This window comes from Limulus polyphemus, unplaced genomic scaffold (genome assembly GCF_000517525.1).
Source record: "Limulus polyphemus unplaced genomic scaffold, Limulus_polyphemus-2.1.2 Scaffold6218, whole genome shotgun sequence".
Taxonomy (NCBI): domain Eukaryota; kingdom Metazoa; phylum Arthropoda; class Merostomata; order Xiphosura; family Limulidae; genus Limulus; species Limulus polyphemus.
Window position 1 is genome coordinate 24,803 of NW_013671828.1, and position 17,910 is coordinate 42,712.

The following is a 17,910-nucleotide window of genomic DNA, read 5'->3' on the forward strand; positions in this document are numbered from 1 at the left end:
GAGGTGTGACAATTATCTTTATAAAAAAATCAATATGGTTACTTCAGATATATCAGTATTAGAACAGGGTGATTCAATAATACAATAAATTACATTGGTTATTGTCATGTAAAATAATTGATTAAAACCATGAAAACAATCAACTAGTTTCTGATTATTACTGTTTTTGATTATTCCAACTATCCAGTAATCAAAATTAATCCCAGAACCACAACAGGAGTTGTCCATGAACCCATACACGATAAACTTCATTATTCAAATTTGCATTATGACCATGTAAGCTTGTCCTCGGGTGTACCTTCAGTATGCCTCAAATGGTTCTTTAGTGAGTATTGTTCCATGGAATACTCTTAAGATTCTGTCGTTTTTTATGACCTCATGTTGCAGTCTCTGTCATACAAATTACAAAGGGTATTTATTTGTTGCTAACATTTAAGTGCTTTTCTTCCATAATAGCAATAACATATACAAGTTATGAATTGAATCCCGATGAAATTGGACATTCTTTGGAGGAAGAGAGCAGTGGAGACTCAAATTTTGTTTACGAAAGCTAATTTTCAGCGAGAACTTCCAATGTCTCAATATCTTTTGTTATTGGACAAAATAAATTTCTTAGGTTCAGTATTAACTTTGGAATATCATTACCTCTAATCAATCGGTATTTTTATGATTTCTAAATACAATGATGAGTGATATTTCAAATAAACTTGTAGCAACATTAGTAAGTATAATGTGGGTTAGATACAGCTCCACGTTGTGGTTAAAGTTCAGATTAACCCACATTGTGGTTCTAGGGTTAAAATTAAATTTATTAATGTCACAAAAGTAATTGAAATTAGTCTTTCTATAATTATTACAAGTGTAATTATTTCAATTATCCAGTTATCAAAATTATGATTAACTTCATTAACATTGTGAAAACATCCCCCTAAACAAAATTCTGATTATTACTGTTTTAGGTTTAACCATCCAGTAATCAATATATTGTCATTATGATTTTTGATCAATTCTGGTTTGTTTAATTTAATCTATAGGTGTCACAACTCACAAAAATAATAAACTAACTGAAACTAAGGTTTCCAATCATAGCTAATTTTGAATCATTCCAACTACACAAGTAATTGAAATATTGTCATTTAATAGTTTTGTTTCTTGTTAAACAAACAGCTACAGAATGGGTTGTTTTTGGAATATTGTAATATTATAGTAAGATTATTACTATTGTTTCATCAAATTGTTTCTACCAATAAGTAGAATACTGATCATGATTACTTTAGGTGTAGTACAACCATTACTACCACTACATTGTTTTTATGGTTATATGAAGTGCTAGTAGTAGTAATGCTACTATTACTATACTTTTTCTACGGGTACAAAGAGTAACTAATGCTATTTTAAACCACTAATACTGATTTCTACAAGTGCAACATATATGGATTAGCCAATGTTTTTCAACAATAGAATTAACAATGAAAAATCTTCCAATGTTACCCAGCAATTAAGATTCATTGTTAAAGTAACACTTTCTTCTAAGTATTTTAATGTATTTTAATTGCTCAGTGGTTAGTACCCACATTTTTAAACTCCAAAGACTAAAGCCTAAATAATTTTCCAACGAGCATTGTTTTAAGTGAAATTGAAAATATTTTTATAGACAAAACTATATATATATATGATTAAATGCGTTTAAAAGAAGGTGAATAACTTAGTCATATGAGTAAGTATAGTGCTTTTCAAGTAAGTACAAATAACATTTTCTTGAACTTTTTAGTTACTGTAGCTAAAGATATGATAATTATGGCAAATGCCTTTAGAACTTACATATTATAAAATCTCAAAATCTCAAAATAAGATGTCTTTTTTATTGTTTATCAAGACTTCAGCATACGTACAGTTCCTTTTCTGTTGTTTAACAACACCTCAAGACAAACATACATTTCCTTTTCTACCATTTAGCAACACCTCAACACAAACATACCATTCCTTTTCTGTTGTCTAACAACACCTCAAGACAAACATACATTTCCTTTTCTACCGTTTAGCAACACCTCAACACAAACATACCATTCCTTTTTTATTGTTTAACAACACCTCAACACAAACATACTGTTCCTTTTCTATTGTTTAACAACACCTCAACACAAACATACCATTCCGTTTCTATTGTTTAACAACACCTCAACACAAACATACCATTCCGTTTCTATTGTTTAGCAACACCCCAACACAAACATACAATTCCCTTTCTATTGTTTAGCAACATCTCAACAAACATAGTTTCTTTTCTATTGTTTAACAACAACTCAAGGAACATACTGCTCCTTTTCTATTGTTAAGCAACACTTCAACAAACATACAATTCCTTTTCTATTGTTTAACAATACCTCAATGAACACACTGTTCTTTCTTTATTGTTTAACAACACCTCAACAAATGTACAGCTCCTTTTCTTTTGTTTAACAACACCTCAAGGAACATACTGCTCCTTTTCTATTGTTTAACAATACCTCAATGAACATACAGTGCCTTTTCTATTGTTTAACAACACCAATACAAATATACTATTCCTTTTCTATTGTTTAGCAACACCTCAACACAAACATACTGTTCCTTTTCTATTTTTTAACAACATATCAACAAACAAATATTTCCTTTTCTATTGTTTAACAACACCTCAACACAAACATACAGTTCCTTTTCTATTGGTACAATACCTCAACAAACATACAGTGTTCCTTACCATTCTCCAACTACAATATTCTTCTTCAGTATCATGGTTAGGAGGTAATGTAGGCAGCAAGGACTGCCCAAAGAGTTCATTAACTACAGATGCTTTGGCCCAACAATTCTGTCCAAGGATGATGATCCCAAGACATTGGTCAGTGATATTCTGTAGAATATCCTCATCTTTACTTGGGATCTTTATCTTGAATAACTGGCCTAAAAAATACAATTACTTTAATCTATATACATAAATAGATATTATTATATAAGACTAAAAAGTGTAAATATTAGTTACAAAGCAGCCATATTTAAAATCATAAATATGGACTTTTACAAAATTCGTTTGGCAGGATATAATAAAAATGATATATGTACCAAACTTCATATTCTGCACAAATTAGACCCCTTCTGACAACATATTAATACATACGAAATAAACCTTTATCTTTAACAAAATAAATCCTGATTTTCTTATGCACAAGAAATAATCTACACACAGGGTTATATATCTATTCACTTCACAGAAAAATAACTTGGAAGTAATTTCTTTAAAACCTTTTTTTCATTAGTTTTAACTTAGTACTAGTGACAATTACTAGCTGAATCTTATATCTATTTATTCAATATTGGTTTTAAAAGCTATGATTTATTTGTTATGCAAAACAAGAAAACAATGATACAGAAAGACAAGCACAAACATACGTAATCACGATCACCAAATATCCAACTAGACAGATATAGATAAACATAGAAAAAAGGTACATAGAGAAAGATGTTTTCCACACTCTTGTACAGTAGGGCAAAAATCTCTGAAGTATTTCTGGATCAAGGTTACTACTGAAATAGGAGAGAGTTCATTCACGGGACATGATCAAGACATACAACATTAACTTGAGGTCAATGAACTAACTCTAGGGAGTAACAGTGCAAACAAACACTTGGATGGCTATGATCGCTGAACACTGTGTAATATAACCCCATTTAAAAAAAGGTGGTACTTGAAGGTCAAGTACTTAAATACAATAAACAACATGGTGTCTGTTCCTCTAAACAACTCAATACTTGCTAAATTCAGGTGTCAACTGAACAGAGAGAAACTATGCCATGATCAAATGTCAGAAATTACACTACAGATATCATAATGTGTATTAATATTTTCTTACATATGAAATCAAAAAATAAGGAAATTACACTTCTAAGCTATCTTATTTACTATATGATTAGCAGCTTACACAACTACTCAAGTTTAATAATATTAATTAGTTGCTGTATTTTTATTAATAATCTCTAACTACCAACTAGTTTTCATTTCATCGACGTTTTGGCTATTAATGTGCTACCACCTTCAGGGGAAGTCCTGATAAGGATTATATGGTCATTATTATGCACATTTAATAGACCAATGTGTGCTCTTAAAACATTAAGGTTAATCAAATATAACACAGTAAATCTAAATATGTTGATCACAATTATAAATATAAGAACAGATATAATGTATTTAAGTTATTTTATATCTCAGTATCTTACAAGTTTGTTTGGTTACTTCAAGTTAGAAATATAGCCCCTGCAATAAGTAACTTCTATTAGACTCAGTAACTTTTAGACAACTCCTAATTTTATAAATTTTGTTAGATACATAATGAAACATATTTCTTTCTGTTTCAATAGAGTATTCCTGTTTGCTACTCTTTTTAATCATAATTACAATGATGATCTTGTTCTACAAGTGTAACACAGTGACTAAATCATCTACAATAGCTTCAACTAGCTCAATAAAAATATTACTTTTTATAACACATCATGTAATCCCAGTAACTGTTTATTAACACACAGAGAAGAGTTACACAAGACAATCAATAAATATTGGACAAGTGGCATTGAATGCTGATAGGCAAATCCATTCAGATCACCAGTAGTACGCCACCTACACGGTATTGGAAGAAATACTAATGGAAACTCACTCTTTCTTGTTTATCAGTGAAGTGTTTACACACTGCAGCTCAGCATATTGTTAGTGATGTTTACAATAATTAACATAATAGTCCATGACAAAACAATAAACACTTTGTACATCCTGCGTCATGTGACTGTTGAGCTACATCATTTAAGATTAGACAAGATGATTGCATGAAATGTAAGTGTAATTTCTTAATAACAGACATTGGGCAATTAGTGTGATAAGAGTGTAACTGTATAAAAATATACGTTACACAATGACTGGTGCTAACAGCTGCCTATATCTGAAGGAAGAAATAACAGTAACTTAATTTCTCACATCTGAGAAGGCGTAAATAAAAACCAAGTACTGTTTTAAGCTTTGTTAATCAACCAACTTTATTTTCAGAATCTTAAAAAAATTATAATCTTTATAGAATACAGCCTACTTCTGAAATAACCTTAACGCTCAAAAGGACTGGTGGGTGAATTTCACAACTTGTATTTATCAGAAGAGACCTCTAGTGGCTTAAATAACAAGCTTGGAGGACTTTCCACTTGAGAGATAACACATTTCCTCGCCACATACTTAAACAATATAAATTAAAACAATTCTTATGTTACAAAATATCGTTAATAACAAGACTGATTACTTATCAACGGTAGCAAGCAAACAACTATATCAGCCACAAATCTCATTGAAAAACATCTTATACCATGAAAGCAAATACTTCTATCATAATCATTTGTTTTGGCCATTTCAAGTGATATACCGACATATGATTTAGGCAGTGGTTTTCCTGATTTTAAAGTTCAATATCTTATTCATTTTCGAGTGCTATTTAATATTTGTGGAATAAATCTCTAACTTAGGTGTCAGTCTTTCATTTTTTTCCCTTTTTATTGGGTTTTTAAAAACGTGTAAACCACACAAATTTTCATTCTCACAAGGATCCAGAGATTATAAATCTCTAAACTATTAAAGAAAAAACAGTTTTTACTACTACCAGCACAACTAAACAATATTAGACCCACTTCTGTATAGGTTTTGGTTCAAGGACATTAGTTGTTTCAGCAGCAGAATAAATTAAGTAATGAATGTACACATAGATTAAAAGTATCAACGTTGCAATTCAGTTATTTTATGTACCGAAAAAATAGGCATATTCCTTATTCTGTAACACACCTATTTACGTCCTTTTAGATTTTAATTTTTCACTTAACACTAACAATCAGTAACAGTTACAAAATGCATTATCGTTTTCAATGCACAACTGTTAAAATATAAAACTTTTATCAAAATTTGGTTAAATTATTAAATTTAAAGTTAAATCCATGCTGTGCTTTGTAGTCGTAAGGCACAAAGGACCAGTGATTTTGATCTCCAGTTTCAAGTGATCGACATAAGCTGATGAGAATGGTGACACATTCCACCCCCCTCCTGGAGGGAATCCAACCCATCACACAAACAGCTGGTATCCATCATATAACTAGCCAGACTGGAACAACTGAATGAAGTGTCTTGCTCAAGGACGTACACAACCCTCGAACTCAGAACCATCAGAATTCGAATCCAAAGCGGGAAAAGAGTAAGCTACGATGTCCCTTATTAAAATATTCATGCTCTTAATTACATAATTATTTCAGAAGGGAAGACCCAGAAAATCGTATCCAATAACGGAAACCATAAGCCCTACTTAAACCCTATTTAGTTTAATCCATTTGTAAGCTGCCTTTCTGTTTTTTATCTTTGTAAACCAATCTCTGTGCCCTTGATCTGTTTAGATTCCTGCATACGCCAGGGTTAATCGTATAATAATTGTTTCGTTTAGCTAAGCTTCCATATAGGGTACGTTAGATAAACTATAATCCCAGAGGGACAGTAATAATATCATTTAAATTTCTAGCCCCAGAAGAAGTATCAATTACCAGCATTAAAAGCCAGTGGATTGAAACTTAGTAGTAGGAAAAGAACTTGAAATAAATATGATAAATCATTATATAGCCATATTTTTTATTCTTCTTTTTTCGAATAATATTTTAATAAAAAATAAATCATTTAACCATTTTAAGTTTTCAAATATATTTAAAGTTCCTGAAATATTTCGACAAATCATAGTCATTCTACAAAATAATAGTAAGTGCGTAAAATTTTAAAAACTAGAATAGCTGAAATCATTTGGGAGGCTGTGTTAATTCTTTGGTTCATTATTCAAAGCCACCCCCCCCCACCCCCCAGTGGCACAGCGGTATGTCTGCGGACTTACAACCCTAGAAACCGGGTTTCGATATCCGTGGTGGGCAGAGCACAGATAGCCCATCGTGTAGCTTTGTGCTTAACTTCAGACAAACAAACATTATTCAAAGAATGACCTCGAAAATGAAGTCAGATTGATGCACTTACCTCTGCCTCAAGTGGATACCCTCACAATACACACGCAAATTCAGTTCTTGGTGAAATTCTTGGATGCTTAGATATCCACGATTTATTTACATCAAATACTTCAACTTAAGTGCATGGGGTTAAATAACATAAAGTTATACCGACATAATATTACAATATTTTATTACTGTCTGAGCCTAAAGTTATCAGTTTGAGGTTTGTGGGATACCTCCAGGTATTTCGTTAAAAAGTTGCGTGGTTACGTAAAGGAATATGCAGTATAATGCAGAGATTCCACTAAATTTTCTAAACACTTCAACTGAAGCAGGGTTTGCAGTTCGAGAACAACCAGTCAATATGTGAGTGATCAAGAGATTATTCGAGGCAGTATTTATGATTACCGTGTTTAAAGTGCCCTTCTTTTGATTCAAGCCTGATCCTTCGCGGCCCGGCATGGCCAGGTGATTAAGGCGCTCGACTCTCAATCTGCGGGTCGCGGGTTCGAATACCCGTCACACCAAACATGCTCGCCGTGGGGGCGTTATAATATGACGTTCAATCCCACTATTCGTTGGTAAAAGTGTAGCCCAAGAGTTGGCGGTTGGTGGTGATAACTAGCTGCCTAAATTAGGGAAGGCTAGCGCAGATAGCCCTCGTGTAGCTTTGCGCGAAATTCATAACAAACGAAACCAAAACCTGTTCCTTCACAAATATATCAGTTCTTTTAAGTATCGTTATTTTATTTTGTTTCATTCTGAATGTATAACAAAATATCAACAGTGGGGTTTAGTATGTCAACAACTATAACCTTGAAATGTTCTTTAGTTCAGAGATTATCATGACCTTTCAAAAGATATTATAAGCTTTTGGGGTTGACGTCTCATAAAACACATCTCCTCTACAGGTTTTCACGACATCAATGATGAAAAATCACCATTAATGTAAATTCGTATACCGAAAACTTTAACTTTTTTCGTTTTTTAGTTAAATTATCTTCTAAAACCAGAAGCGCCATTTTTAATTTTCTGTTTAACCGCAGTGTACTATATGTACTTAAACAGATCTGAACTTTTAACCTTTCATCATTACAATGCAGTTTTAAAGTTAATTTTTCTTTGAGAAACTGGAAGTGGTGATTTGTTTTTTCAATGTCTTCTAATATCTATTTTAATATGCTCTTTTAAATACCTACTTGATCAAATACCATTAGCGCTTGTAGATTTAACCATTTGATTTATACCCACACTCTTACCCAGATATTCTTTTCTTTTAGTTTAAAAAAAAAAGTCCCAAGTTATTTATTGATAATACATTTTGCGGTAAAATATCTCCCGTTTTCAAAACATTATTTCCAAAAATATGTGATATATATATATGTATATATATTGTTGCGTCAGCAAGGTCACGTGACTAGTATCACGCCACTCCTTCTCTCGAACCTTCGGGAATTATCGGGAGACTACTAGATTGGGGGGTAGTCTGATATATATAAGACGGTCACAACGTGACGGGACAATGTGTAAGTAGTGAGTAATTGAACGGCAGTCAGAAAGTATTGTTGAAGTTAACGTTCGTTGTTATAGCGTTTGTTTTAGCGCGACTGTTGAAATTAAGTGTATCGTAAAGTTGTATTCGGAAAAAATAAACCAGTTTTATTTAAGAAATGACTTGTGTCGCTAAAGTTTAGTTGGAAAGAACTTACGGAAAGATTAATTAACAAACGGGGACGTAACAATGTATATTAAATAGCGTTGTTAAACACACGAAATCAGTCGGTAATCAAATAACTAAATAACTTTCCCATATTAAGATTATCATCAGATTATAGACAGTCGCTGCATAACTGGGCATACCCTAAAAGCTCCGAACTGTACCCTTACGCTAGAAATAGTAATTAATTCTATCATTAGAGGGCGTCTCCAAAACGTTTGTCGTAACACGTGCTGGAAATATATTGACTATCTTCCATAATGACATACATCTATGTGCTTATAAAATTAATAATTTTTTGATGGACTTAATTCATTATCTGCACAGAAAAAAACCCTACGATTTGCCCGTGGAATGTCATAGAACGTGAAATAATACGATCGCCGTTGAAATATGGCATTCTTTCTCTCAATAACTTGTTTAGATGTCATAAGTACAGACAGGGGCGTGCACGAGGTGGCAATGAGGGGCTTGAGCCTCCAATAACTATACATACAAATTAAGTTAATACAAAAGTCACTAGTGAAACTTTCATGTGATGCCACGCACTTTGGCTTATGGTACAAAAAGAAGGAAATTATACTAGGCTAATGATAACCAACTTAACCCTTGCGCGACCAGGCGTTTGGTATTCCCAAATTAGGAAGTTTGACGAAATATCAAAACATTTATATTTGATTGACTTACTGCATATTTTGTTGAAGAAAAGACCTACAGACGATCATCAAAGTACGTCCATACGGTCCTTTGGGATATAAATAGCGGTCGTACCATGTATGCCCCTGTATGGTGGGCACTGGGTTAAAGCAATTATGATTACTGCATCAACACTATATTAAGACTGACGAGGGTGTTCGATACGAGCTTCTAATGTGGAGTTGTAAATTTAGAAATGGCATGAAAATATTAGTTTGTTTGTTTGAAGCCAAACACAAAGCTACACAATGGGCTATTTGTGCTCTGCGCACCACGGGTATCGAAACCCGATTTTTAGCGTTGTAATAAAAATATTAGACTCAACAAGTTGAAATACTTTGGCGGTGAAAATCACCAAGTTCTAAAATAACAAGAGAATATATGTAATGACGTCACCAGAATATATGTAATGACGTCACCTTGTTCTTGATACTGGAAATACTATGCAACTTGTTTGATCCATGGATTTCCAACTATTATTACATTAAGTGAAGAAAGTTTTTGAGTGATAAGTGAGAACACCTGATTTTTGAACGTACTAGCAAATAATTGTTTGATCAGGCTCTGATTTTAGTTGGTATAGCGAGCTTATTCTGCAGAATGAGATAATTTAATGATTTTGTTTTTCACATTTGTTCTTGAATTCGTATCCTTTTGCATATACATTGTTTACTGTAGGAAAGATACGTTAAGTTTCGTAAATCTTATCACTCTGCATCTCACAAATCAACGTCGTCCCCACTTTGTTAACAAATGCAACAAATTGCGATCAATTAGAAAAATACTGCAGTTTATATTAGAGTGCCTCCTAGTGGCATGTCTGTGGACTTACAATGCTAGAAACCGGGTTTCGATACCCGTGAGCACAGATAGCTCATTATGCAGCTTTATGCTTAATTTCAATCAATCATTATGTTAACAGTTTAAACCTGAAGCGACAGAATTCTTGGAGCCCTCTATCTCCGGGAAGACATTTCCACAAGTTATAATAACGTGTTTTTTGCCGAGAAGCTTCGAATTATTTTAAAGTTACAGAGTGTGCACGTGCTTTTCTGCTCAGGCCGACTTTAGTCGGAGCGATGAGTGCCCTGATCCTGAAAGGATTCGTCCCAGACTTCGGACCCTAGCATAACCCCCTTTCTGGCTGTTCTGTTCCCACTCTCCCCAATTATCCTGTATACTAGAGGATTTTCTGATTTCTTATCATTTTAGAAGTGATGTAAGTGTACTGAGACTGATACAGGCTCAACCTAATCTTTTTCGTTTTTTTTTTCTTGATAACAACATGACCGATCATAATCTTGAACTGCCTTTAAAACTCCGTTAATCATCCGAGAAATCACTAATTAATCAATAATAGTTATTGTTACACGTGACTAAGTTCAAGACAAAGCGGATAAAACAATAATAATAACTAATTTATTAAATTATGATTATTGCTACGCCTACTTTGCTCCAAACATAACCATGGTACTCGTCCCTTTACATCCACAGCTAGCTTGTTTACTATTTGTATTATCCTTATGTGACGCACTCAAACACTGTAAAATGGTGATAACATGACTTTACATTCTAAAACAAACAGTAAGTTATAGTGTCCAACCAAGCTCCTCTTCCTCCCCCTATCATGAAAAGAGGTACAATAAACATTACAGTGAATCCGGATCTCTCTTCCATTTTCAAGATCTGGCGTGACCTGATGGTTAAGGTGCTCGATTCGCAATCTGTTAATCGTAAGTTTGATTCCCATCACCGAATGTGCTCACCCTTTCAGTCGTGGAAATGATATAATCAGTCTTACTTTTCGTTACTCTTCTTGTCTATCACTACTAACATAGGGGTGACTAATGCCCTCGGGTAGCTTTGTACAACAATTCTACAACAGCAACTTCCATTTTTAAATGTAATTTAATATTAACAACTAAAGATTCCACTTACAAAAATTACGTAACATTCGATCACGCCGAGGCCATTCGCATAATACTTAACGTCTGATGTAGACAATTAATATATATATATATATATATATAGCTGTCTGTTTATCTTTAATAGGCGACGACTATGCTTGCTTGGTTTGATGTTTTTAAGCACAAAGCCATACAATGGGGAGGCCCGGCATGGTCAGGTGGTTAGGGCACTTGACTCGCAATCTGCGGTTCGAATCCCCATCACACCAAACATGCTCGCCCTTTTAGCCGTGGGGGCGTTATATGTGACGGTCAATCCCACTATTCGTTGGTAAAAGAGTAGCCCAAGAGTTGGTGATGACTAGCTGCCTTCCCTCTAGTCTTACACTGCTAAATTAGGGACGGCTAGCGCAGATAGCCCTCGTGTAGCTTTGCGCAAAATTCAAAAACAAACATACAATGGGCTACACTATGTTATGCCCATCACGGTTACCGAAACCTAAATTTTATCGTCGAAAATTAGCTAACTTACTGTTGAGCCACTGGGGAGCGAAGGGGAGGGCAAAACTTGCTTAAAATAGAACTATAAAACTTCTTTTGATAACCTTTACCGAGTTGTCCATATGGAAACATTTCCCGTCATACTTTGATATGAACATCAAGACTGGAGAGGTGAATTATTCTGTCATTGTTTTATTCTGAGCTCATGCGCGTGCTTAGTGATGTTCTGCTTGGAAAACTACTTCAAGTGACTGTTATCACGTGCTACATATCCACGCGTTTTTATACGGTAAACGTAAACTCAAGAACAAAAGGTCAATGTCCCTAGGTATATTTCACGATGAGAAAAATTTATATCTGTTGTTGTTTTTCTACCGTCAACTCTAGCTACAAAATGTCTCTCTATAACTTTATGTTAGAGGTGGTGAAACGCGCGATCACGGTTTTATGTTCGTGCTCACTTTTCTGCTCAAAACCTTAATAACTTACAAAATAATGATATACACTTTACAATTCAACAATAATAGTATATTTTAGTCTTACGTATTATAATAATTCTACTTTCATTTTGTAATGTGAAAATTTTTGGACAAAGATAATTAGTTTTATGTTCATGGACATTGTCGATAGGCAACATTGGAAATCATACAAAAGTACATACACTTGTAAAACAGTCACATTATATTATGGTTATGTATGCAAACGAATAAATACATCAGCTGTGGGCCCGGCATGGCCAGGTGGTTAGGGTGCTTGACTCGCAATCTGTGGGTCGAACCTCCATCACACCAAACATGCTCGCCCTTTCAGCCGTGGGGGCGTTATTATGTGACGGTCAATACCGTTATTCGTTGGTAAAAGAGCAGCCCAAGAATTGGCTGTGGGTGGTGATGACTAGCTACCTCCCTCTAGTCTTGCACTGCTAAATTGGGGACGGCTAGCACAGATAGCTTTGCGCGAAATCCGTAACAAACAAACATCAGGTGTGGGATGGAAAGGGTCCAAACCCATCCACATTTTACGTTGTGACTCAGAAAATCCAGTCTGTATCTGTCTATAATTTTATTCTCTGGTCATCGCTCGTATCAGTTAATTTATTACACCAGTATGTCTGTAGAATTTTACTTGTTTCTTAATATCAAACATAAAATAATCGCTTATATAAACATTCAAATGTTTATATAAGGGAATTATAAATATTTGTCAACCAATAACAATGTAATAAATCAGAGGATAATTTTATTCATAAAAATAACAATTAAATTATCCTTATATTAAAATTTGAACATTTTCTTCGGCAAGATAAGAGCTTTTAACATAAAACTGAACATTCCAGCGTTTAAAAACGTATTTATCGGGAAAAGTGGCAAAACAAAGTAGAAACCATCAGGGGTCACCTTCCTTAATAAATGTAGGACTCACACCAGTCCTAAGTCCTGGGACCGAGGTCAACGCTCCAGGACGAGGGCTCAATGAATACGTTTCACGTGTTTCATAAACACGAGTTTGACGGTGGTGCTGATAACCTTTTCACTGGGGTCATGAATGCGCAGACTCAGCTTCTACTTGTTACGTTAACAACACGTTAAGTCTACACAAGCTTTCGTGTTAATTTATTAAAGAATCAAAACTGAGAGTGTGAACTGATTCAACGTAAATTTACAATTAATATTCTAAGTTTGAACTACAAAGTATATGAAGGATTAAACAGATAGACATGATATTATCAACAGTAATCACACTGAAGTCTATATGCTACCTCATTAGAAATCATCGTATTAAATCACACCAGTATATGACAACAAATGCCTCTCGAAAACCGCATCTCATTCTACACTCCATGGTTTTGGTTTGTTATGAATTTCGCGCAAAGCTACACGAGGGCTACCTGCGTTAGCCGTCCCTAATTTAGCAGTGTAAAACTAGAGGGAAGGCAGCTAGTCATTACCACCCACCGCCAACTCTTAGGCTACTCTTTTACCAACGAATAGTGGGATTGACGTCACATTATAACGTCCCCACGGCTGAAAGGGCGAGCATGTTTGGTGGGACGGGGATTCGAACCTGCGACCCTCAGATTGCGAGTCGAGTGCCCTAACCACCTGGTGGCCATGCCGGACCCTGGTCTTTTTTTTATTAAATAGAAATACACTAAACGAACTCATTCACACATTTAAAACCTATACGTAATGGATTATTAAACAAAAGGCTGAAAGGGATTCGAACCCGCGACACGCAGATTGCGAGTTGTGCGCCCTAACGACCTGACATGCCGGGCTTCTACACTCTTTACAAACTGTATCCCGGTGGGACAACGATAAGTTTACGAACTTACAATGCTAAGATTCGAGGTTCGATTCCCTACGCTGGACACAGAAGATAGCTCAATGTAGCTTTGCTCTAAAAGAGGCAAGCAAAAGAAACCTTAAAAACTACGTAATCATTCGTCTCCGTGCACTTTTTACGAACCTTAGAAATACAGGTGTATAAACGTATAAAACGCGACAATATACATGCTACTATTTTAAGCAAGTAATCGTGTTTTCTCTCCTAAACTCTTTACGAATTATACTTTAAGCCTATATCCAAACGATTTCGTTTTACGCTTCTAAACTATCATATTTGCTTTTTAAAGCACACATCCTGTTGTAAGCAAGACTGATAAGATTCAATGCGGCGCTTACCTACACGTGTAGAGAACAAAATACGGTATCCGGTATTTCAATCTGATCGACACTTTATGCGCACATGGTTTTAAACGGCCAAATCAGAGACACCCACAGGATTTGTCCTTAATTTTGAACTACTAACTAGAGGGAAGGCGGCACCCGTTGCCATAACGGGATTGACTATTAGCCTTATAACGCACCCGCAACTGAAAGTGCGGACCGTGTTCAGCAGCTTCGCGATGCGAACCATTGACCTTCTCATCCGCAGCCCTGCACAGTTCTTATCCATACTTCAACATAGATATCGATATGTGGAAATTTGGACCATCTAAGCGAAAATCTAAGTGCGAACTGAAAAGAGTTCAATTATTGTATTTATTTATTTTTTGCAAGACTTCTAAAGTAAGATTAATTTATTTAAGGCTTCCTGGAGTGAAAAGCAAAACAAAAAACAAACAGACATATTTTTTGAAATTGAAAATTTACTCACAGCTTCTTAGAACAATCTTCCTTCCCGCAGGGGTTGTTTGTTTGTTTGTTTTGAATTTCACGCAAAGCTATTCCGTGGTGGCCATCTTCGTTAATTCGTCCCTAATTTGGAGTTTACACTAGAGATAAGGCAGCTAATTAATACCACCCACCGCCTATTGTAACTCGGGATACCTTTTATTAACAAATAGTAGAATTGACCGTCACATTATAAAGCCCCCACGACATGAAAGAGTGAACATGTTCGGGGACGAGATTCGAACATTCATTTTGGTTAATTCCCAACAATTGTAACATTTGGGGTAATTTTAGTTTGTTTCAGAATTTTCCCGCAAAACCGTCTCTAATTTTAAACTAACATACTATAGGGAAGGCAGCTACTCATTAGCACTTACCGCCAACTCTTGGGCTAGTTTTGTCTGAGCGAATAGTGAGATTTGACCAACATTTTTGTAATGCACCCACAGCTCCCAAAATTCGGAGCAGCAGTGGGTCACGAACCATAAATCCCACAAATAACATACCATAATAGCAGACGTACCCGCTCAACGCACGGAGAAAACAGAAATCTCAACCCCCTCCCCCTCTGTCACTCCCCAGGGAACCCAAAGTATACATGTCGAGTATGTTGACAATCAGTTCAGTGTTTTCGGCAGTTATAAAGAGATACACAGACACTGACTTTTGCCAAATAACGGTTTAGATTATGTCTGCTGTACGGGAAAATAAAAGTGAAGTGGCGTATTTTCGTCTTTTGTTGAATCGTACACACTTTGTGGGGTACAAGGGGGAGGGGTTACAACTTTTATAAAGGTGCATTATGTAAACAGAGATTTGTTCGATGTAAAACAATGAGCTAATGATTATTTCAGAAAATCACCGAAATAACAATGTAACAGTGTCTAAACTTATTACCTTGAATTCCGTTAAATTTTTGATAACGTACTCACTGTATCGGCTTTAATGACGAAAAAACTGAACTAACTCTAAACTTAAACGTGATTAAAATTCTGGTTGTGTTTGTGTATATTTGGATAATATCAATATCACGATAAGCAGTGATGGTCTGAAGTAACTTCGATACCTAATCAATAGGTCTCTCTCTCTCTCTCCTGGTCGAAATTTAGGTCTTTGTGACCTAGGAGGGTCTTTTTTGTTTGTTTGTTTGTTTTTGAATTTCGCGCAAAGCTACACGAGGGCTATCTGCGCTAGCCGTCCCTAATTTAGCAGTGTAAGACTAGAGGGAAGGCAGCTATTCATCACTACCCACTGCCAACTCTTGGGCTACTCTTTTACCAACGAATAGTGGGATTGACCGTCACATTATAACGCCCCCACGGCTGAAAGGGCGATCATGTCTGGTGAGACGGGGATTCGAACCTGCGACCCTCAGATTGCGAGTCGAGTGCCCTAACCACCCGGCGGCCATGCCGGGCCCTGGTCTTTTTTATTAAATGCACTAAACGAACTCATTCACACATTTAAATCTTAGTGTTTTATACGTAATGGATTATTAAACAATTTTACGATCACTAGCAGGGCTGATTCAATCCAAATACTATCCCTGTATGTTCTAAACGTTTCGATATAGATCATGTAAACCTTTGCTATCGCCTGATAAGCAACACTCAACAACCCCAAAAAACTTGGTGGAGATTATATAATGATTTCATCAGCACGCGCATCATTCTTGCATGTCTATTGTTCCTGTGATTGTTTGGAAAAGATAATACACATTTTTTAAGTATTTCAAGTAATCGCTCATCATTTGTAAGTACGATATCTTTGTCCCGTATAACGACCGTCACGTCAGCTATTGTTTGTTTGGATTACAAATGCATGCTCTTTTCACAAACAATATTATAACTACACTTTTATTTTGTATTTAAAATTCATTTTTTTTTAAGTAACCAATGCAGAATTTTTTTTATTTTTACAAGCATAGCTAACACATTAGAATAAAAATTCTTAAAAAACAACAAACAAACACAAAACAGGTTTTTCACCACGTTCATATACGCAGTTCAAATTCGACCATCTTCTGGGGTCGTTATTAGGCCTAATAAACAACATAAACATGTTTTTTGTACCCCAGCCGGCCTGAAGAGCTCTGGATTGAGCAAAACGCGTCGTCGGCAATGGATATGACAATTGTAATGTGGTTGAAATACTATTATTATATATTCTTCTAATTCTTGAAAATCTCAAATGAACTAGATAAAGAATGTAGTGTTTAAAATGTAATAGGCCTAATACTAATGTCTTATGATAAGTATAGTTGTAAATATAAAAGAACAACCTTGAGCGTGTTACGAGACACGTGTTGATATTGTTGAAAAGACACAATTGTTATAAACCTAATAACAATATTGATATATACTGTGGCTACAATATTCTTTATTTTATTGTTAAACCAGCTTTGCCCGACCCGGCAAAAATAAAAAAATGACGGGTTGGAGGTTGTAAAAAAAAAACGGGGGCGGGCAACCCTTTCTTGAGCTAGCTTTGTTCATCCAACTTCCTCTTCATCATAAAAGAAAAACAGTCACATATTGAGAAAATAAAACAATTTTTAAGTACACTCTCAAAATATCAACAAGAATGGTGCAACTTAAATTAAAAATACTCAGAATATGAGCGTTACATACACATACAAATTGACAAATGGATTTTATTCATATTAGACCAGGTTATCGGGGATAGTAACAAACAATTCTAGGCAGAAGGAGTCCAAGGCCTTACTAACATAATCTTATCACCCAAACCTTGTCGCATAATATCGCAGCATAAATTGTTGGAATATACTGTATTTTTCGGTGTATAAGACGCACTTTTTTACCCCAAAATTGGATGTCAAAATCTGCTTGCGTCCTATACACCGAAGGTATGAATAATA

General features: G+C 35.1%; 1 protein-coding gene across 3 annotated transcripts in view; it reads right to left on the bottom strand.

Moving 5' to 3' along the window:
* LOC106473490 (dual serine/threonine and tyrosine protein kinase-like) overlaps window positions 1–17,910 on the bottom strand; it is a 46,359-nt gene that overhangs the window by 19,095 nt on the left and 9,354 nt on the right. For 2 of the 3 annotated variants that reach the window (XM_022401916.1, XM_013934175.2), the window contains exon 2: window positions 2,741–2,940. In XM_022401916.1, coding sequence (XP_022257624.1) covers window positions 2,741–2,940 — 200 coding nt within the window. Of the gene's footprint in view, window positions 1–2,740; window positions 2,941–4,685; window positions 4,830–17,910 lie in introns of those variants that run through there. The other variant, XM_022401917.1, reaches the window with a different exon arrangement.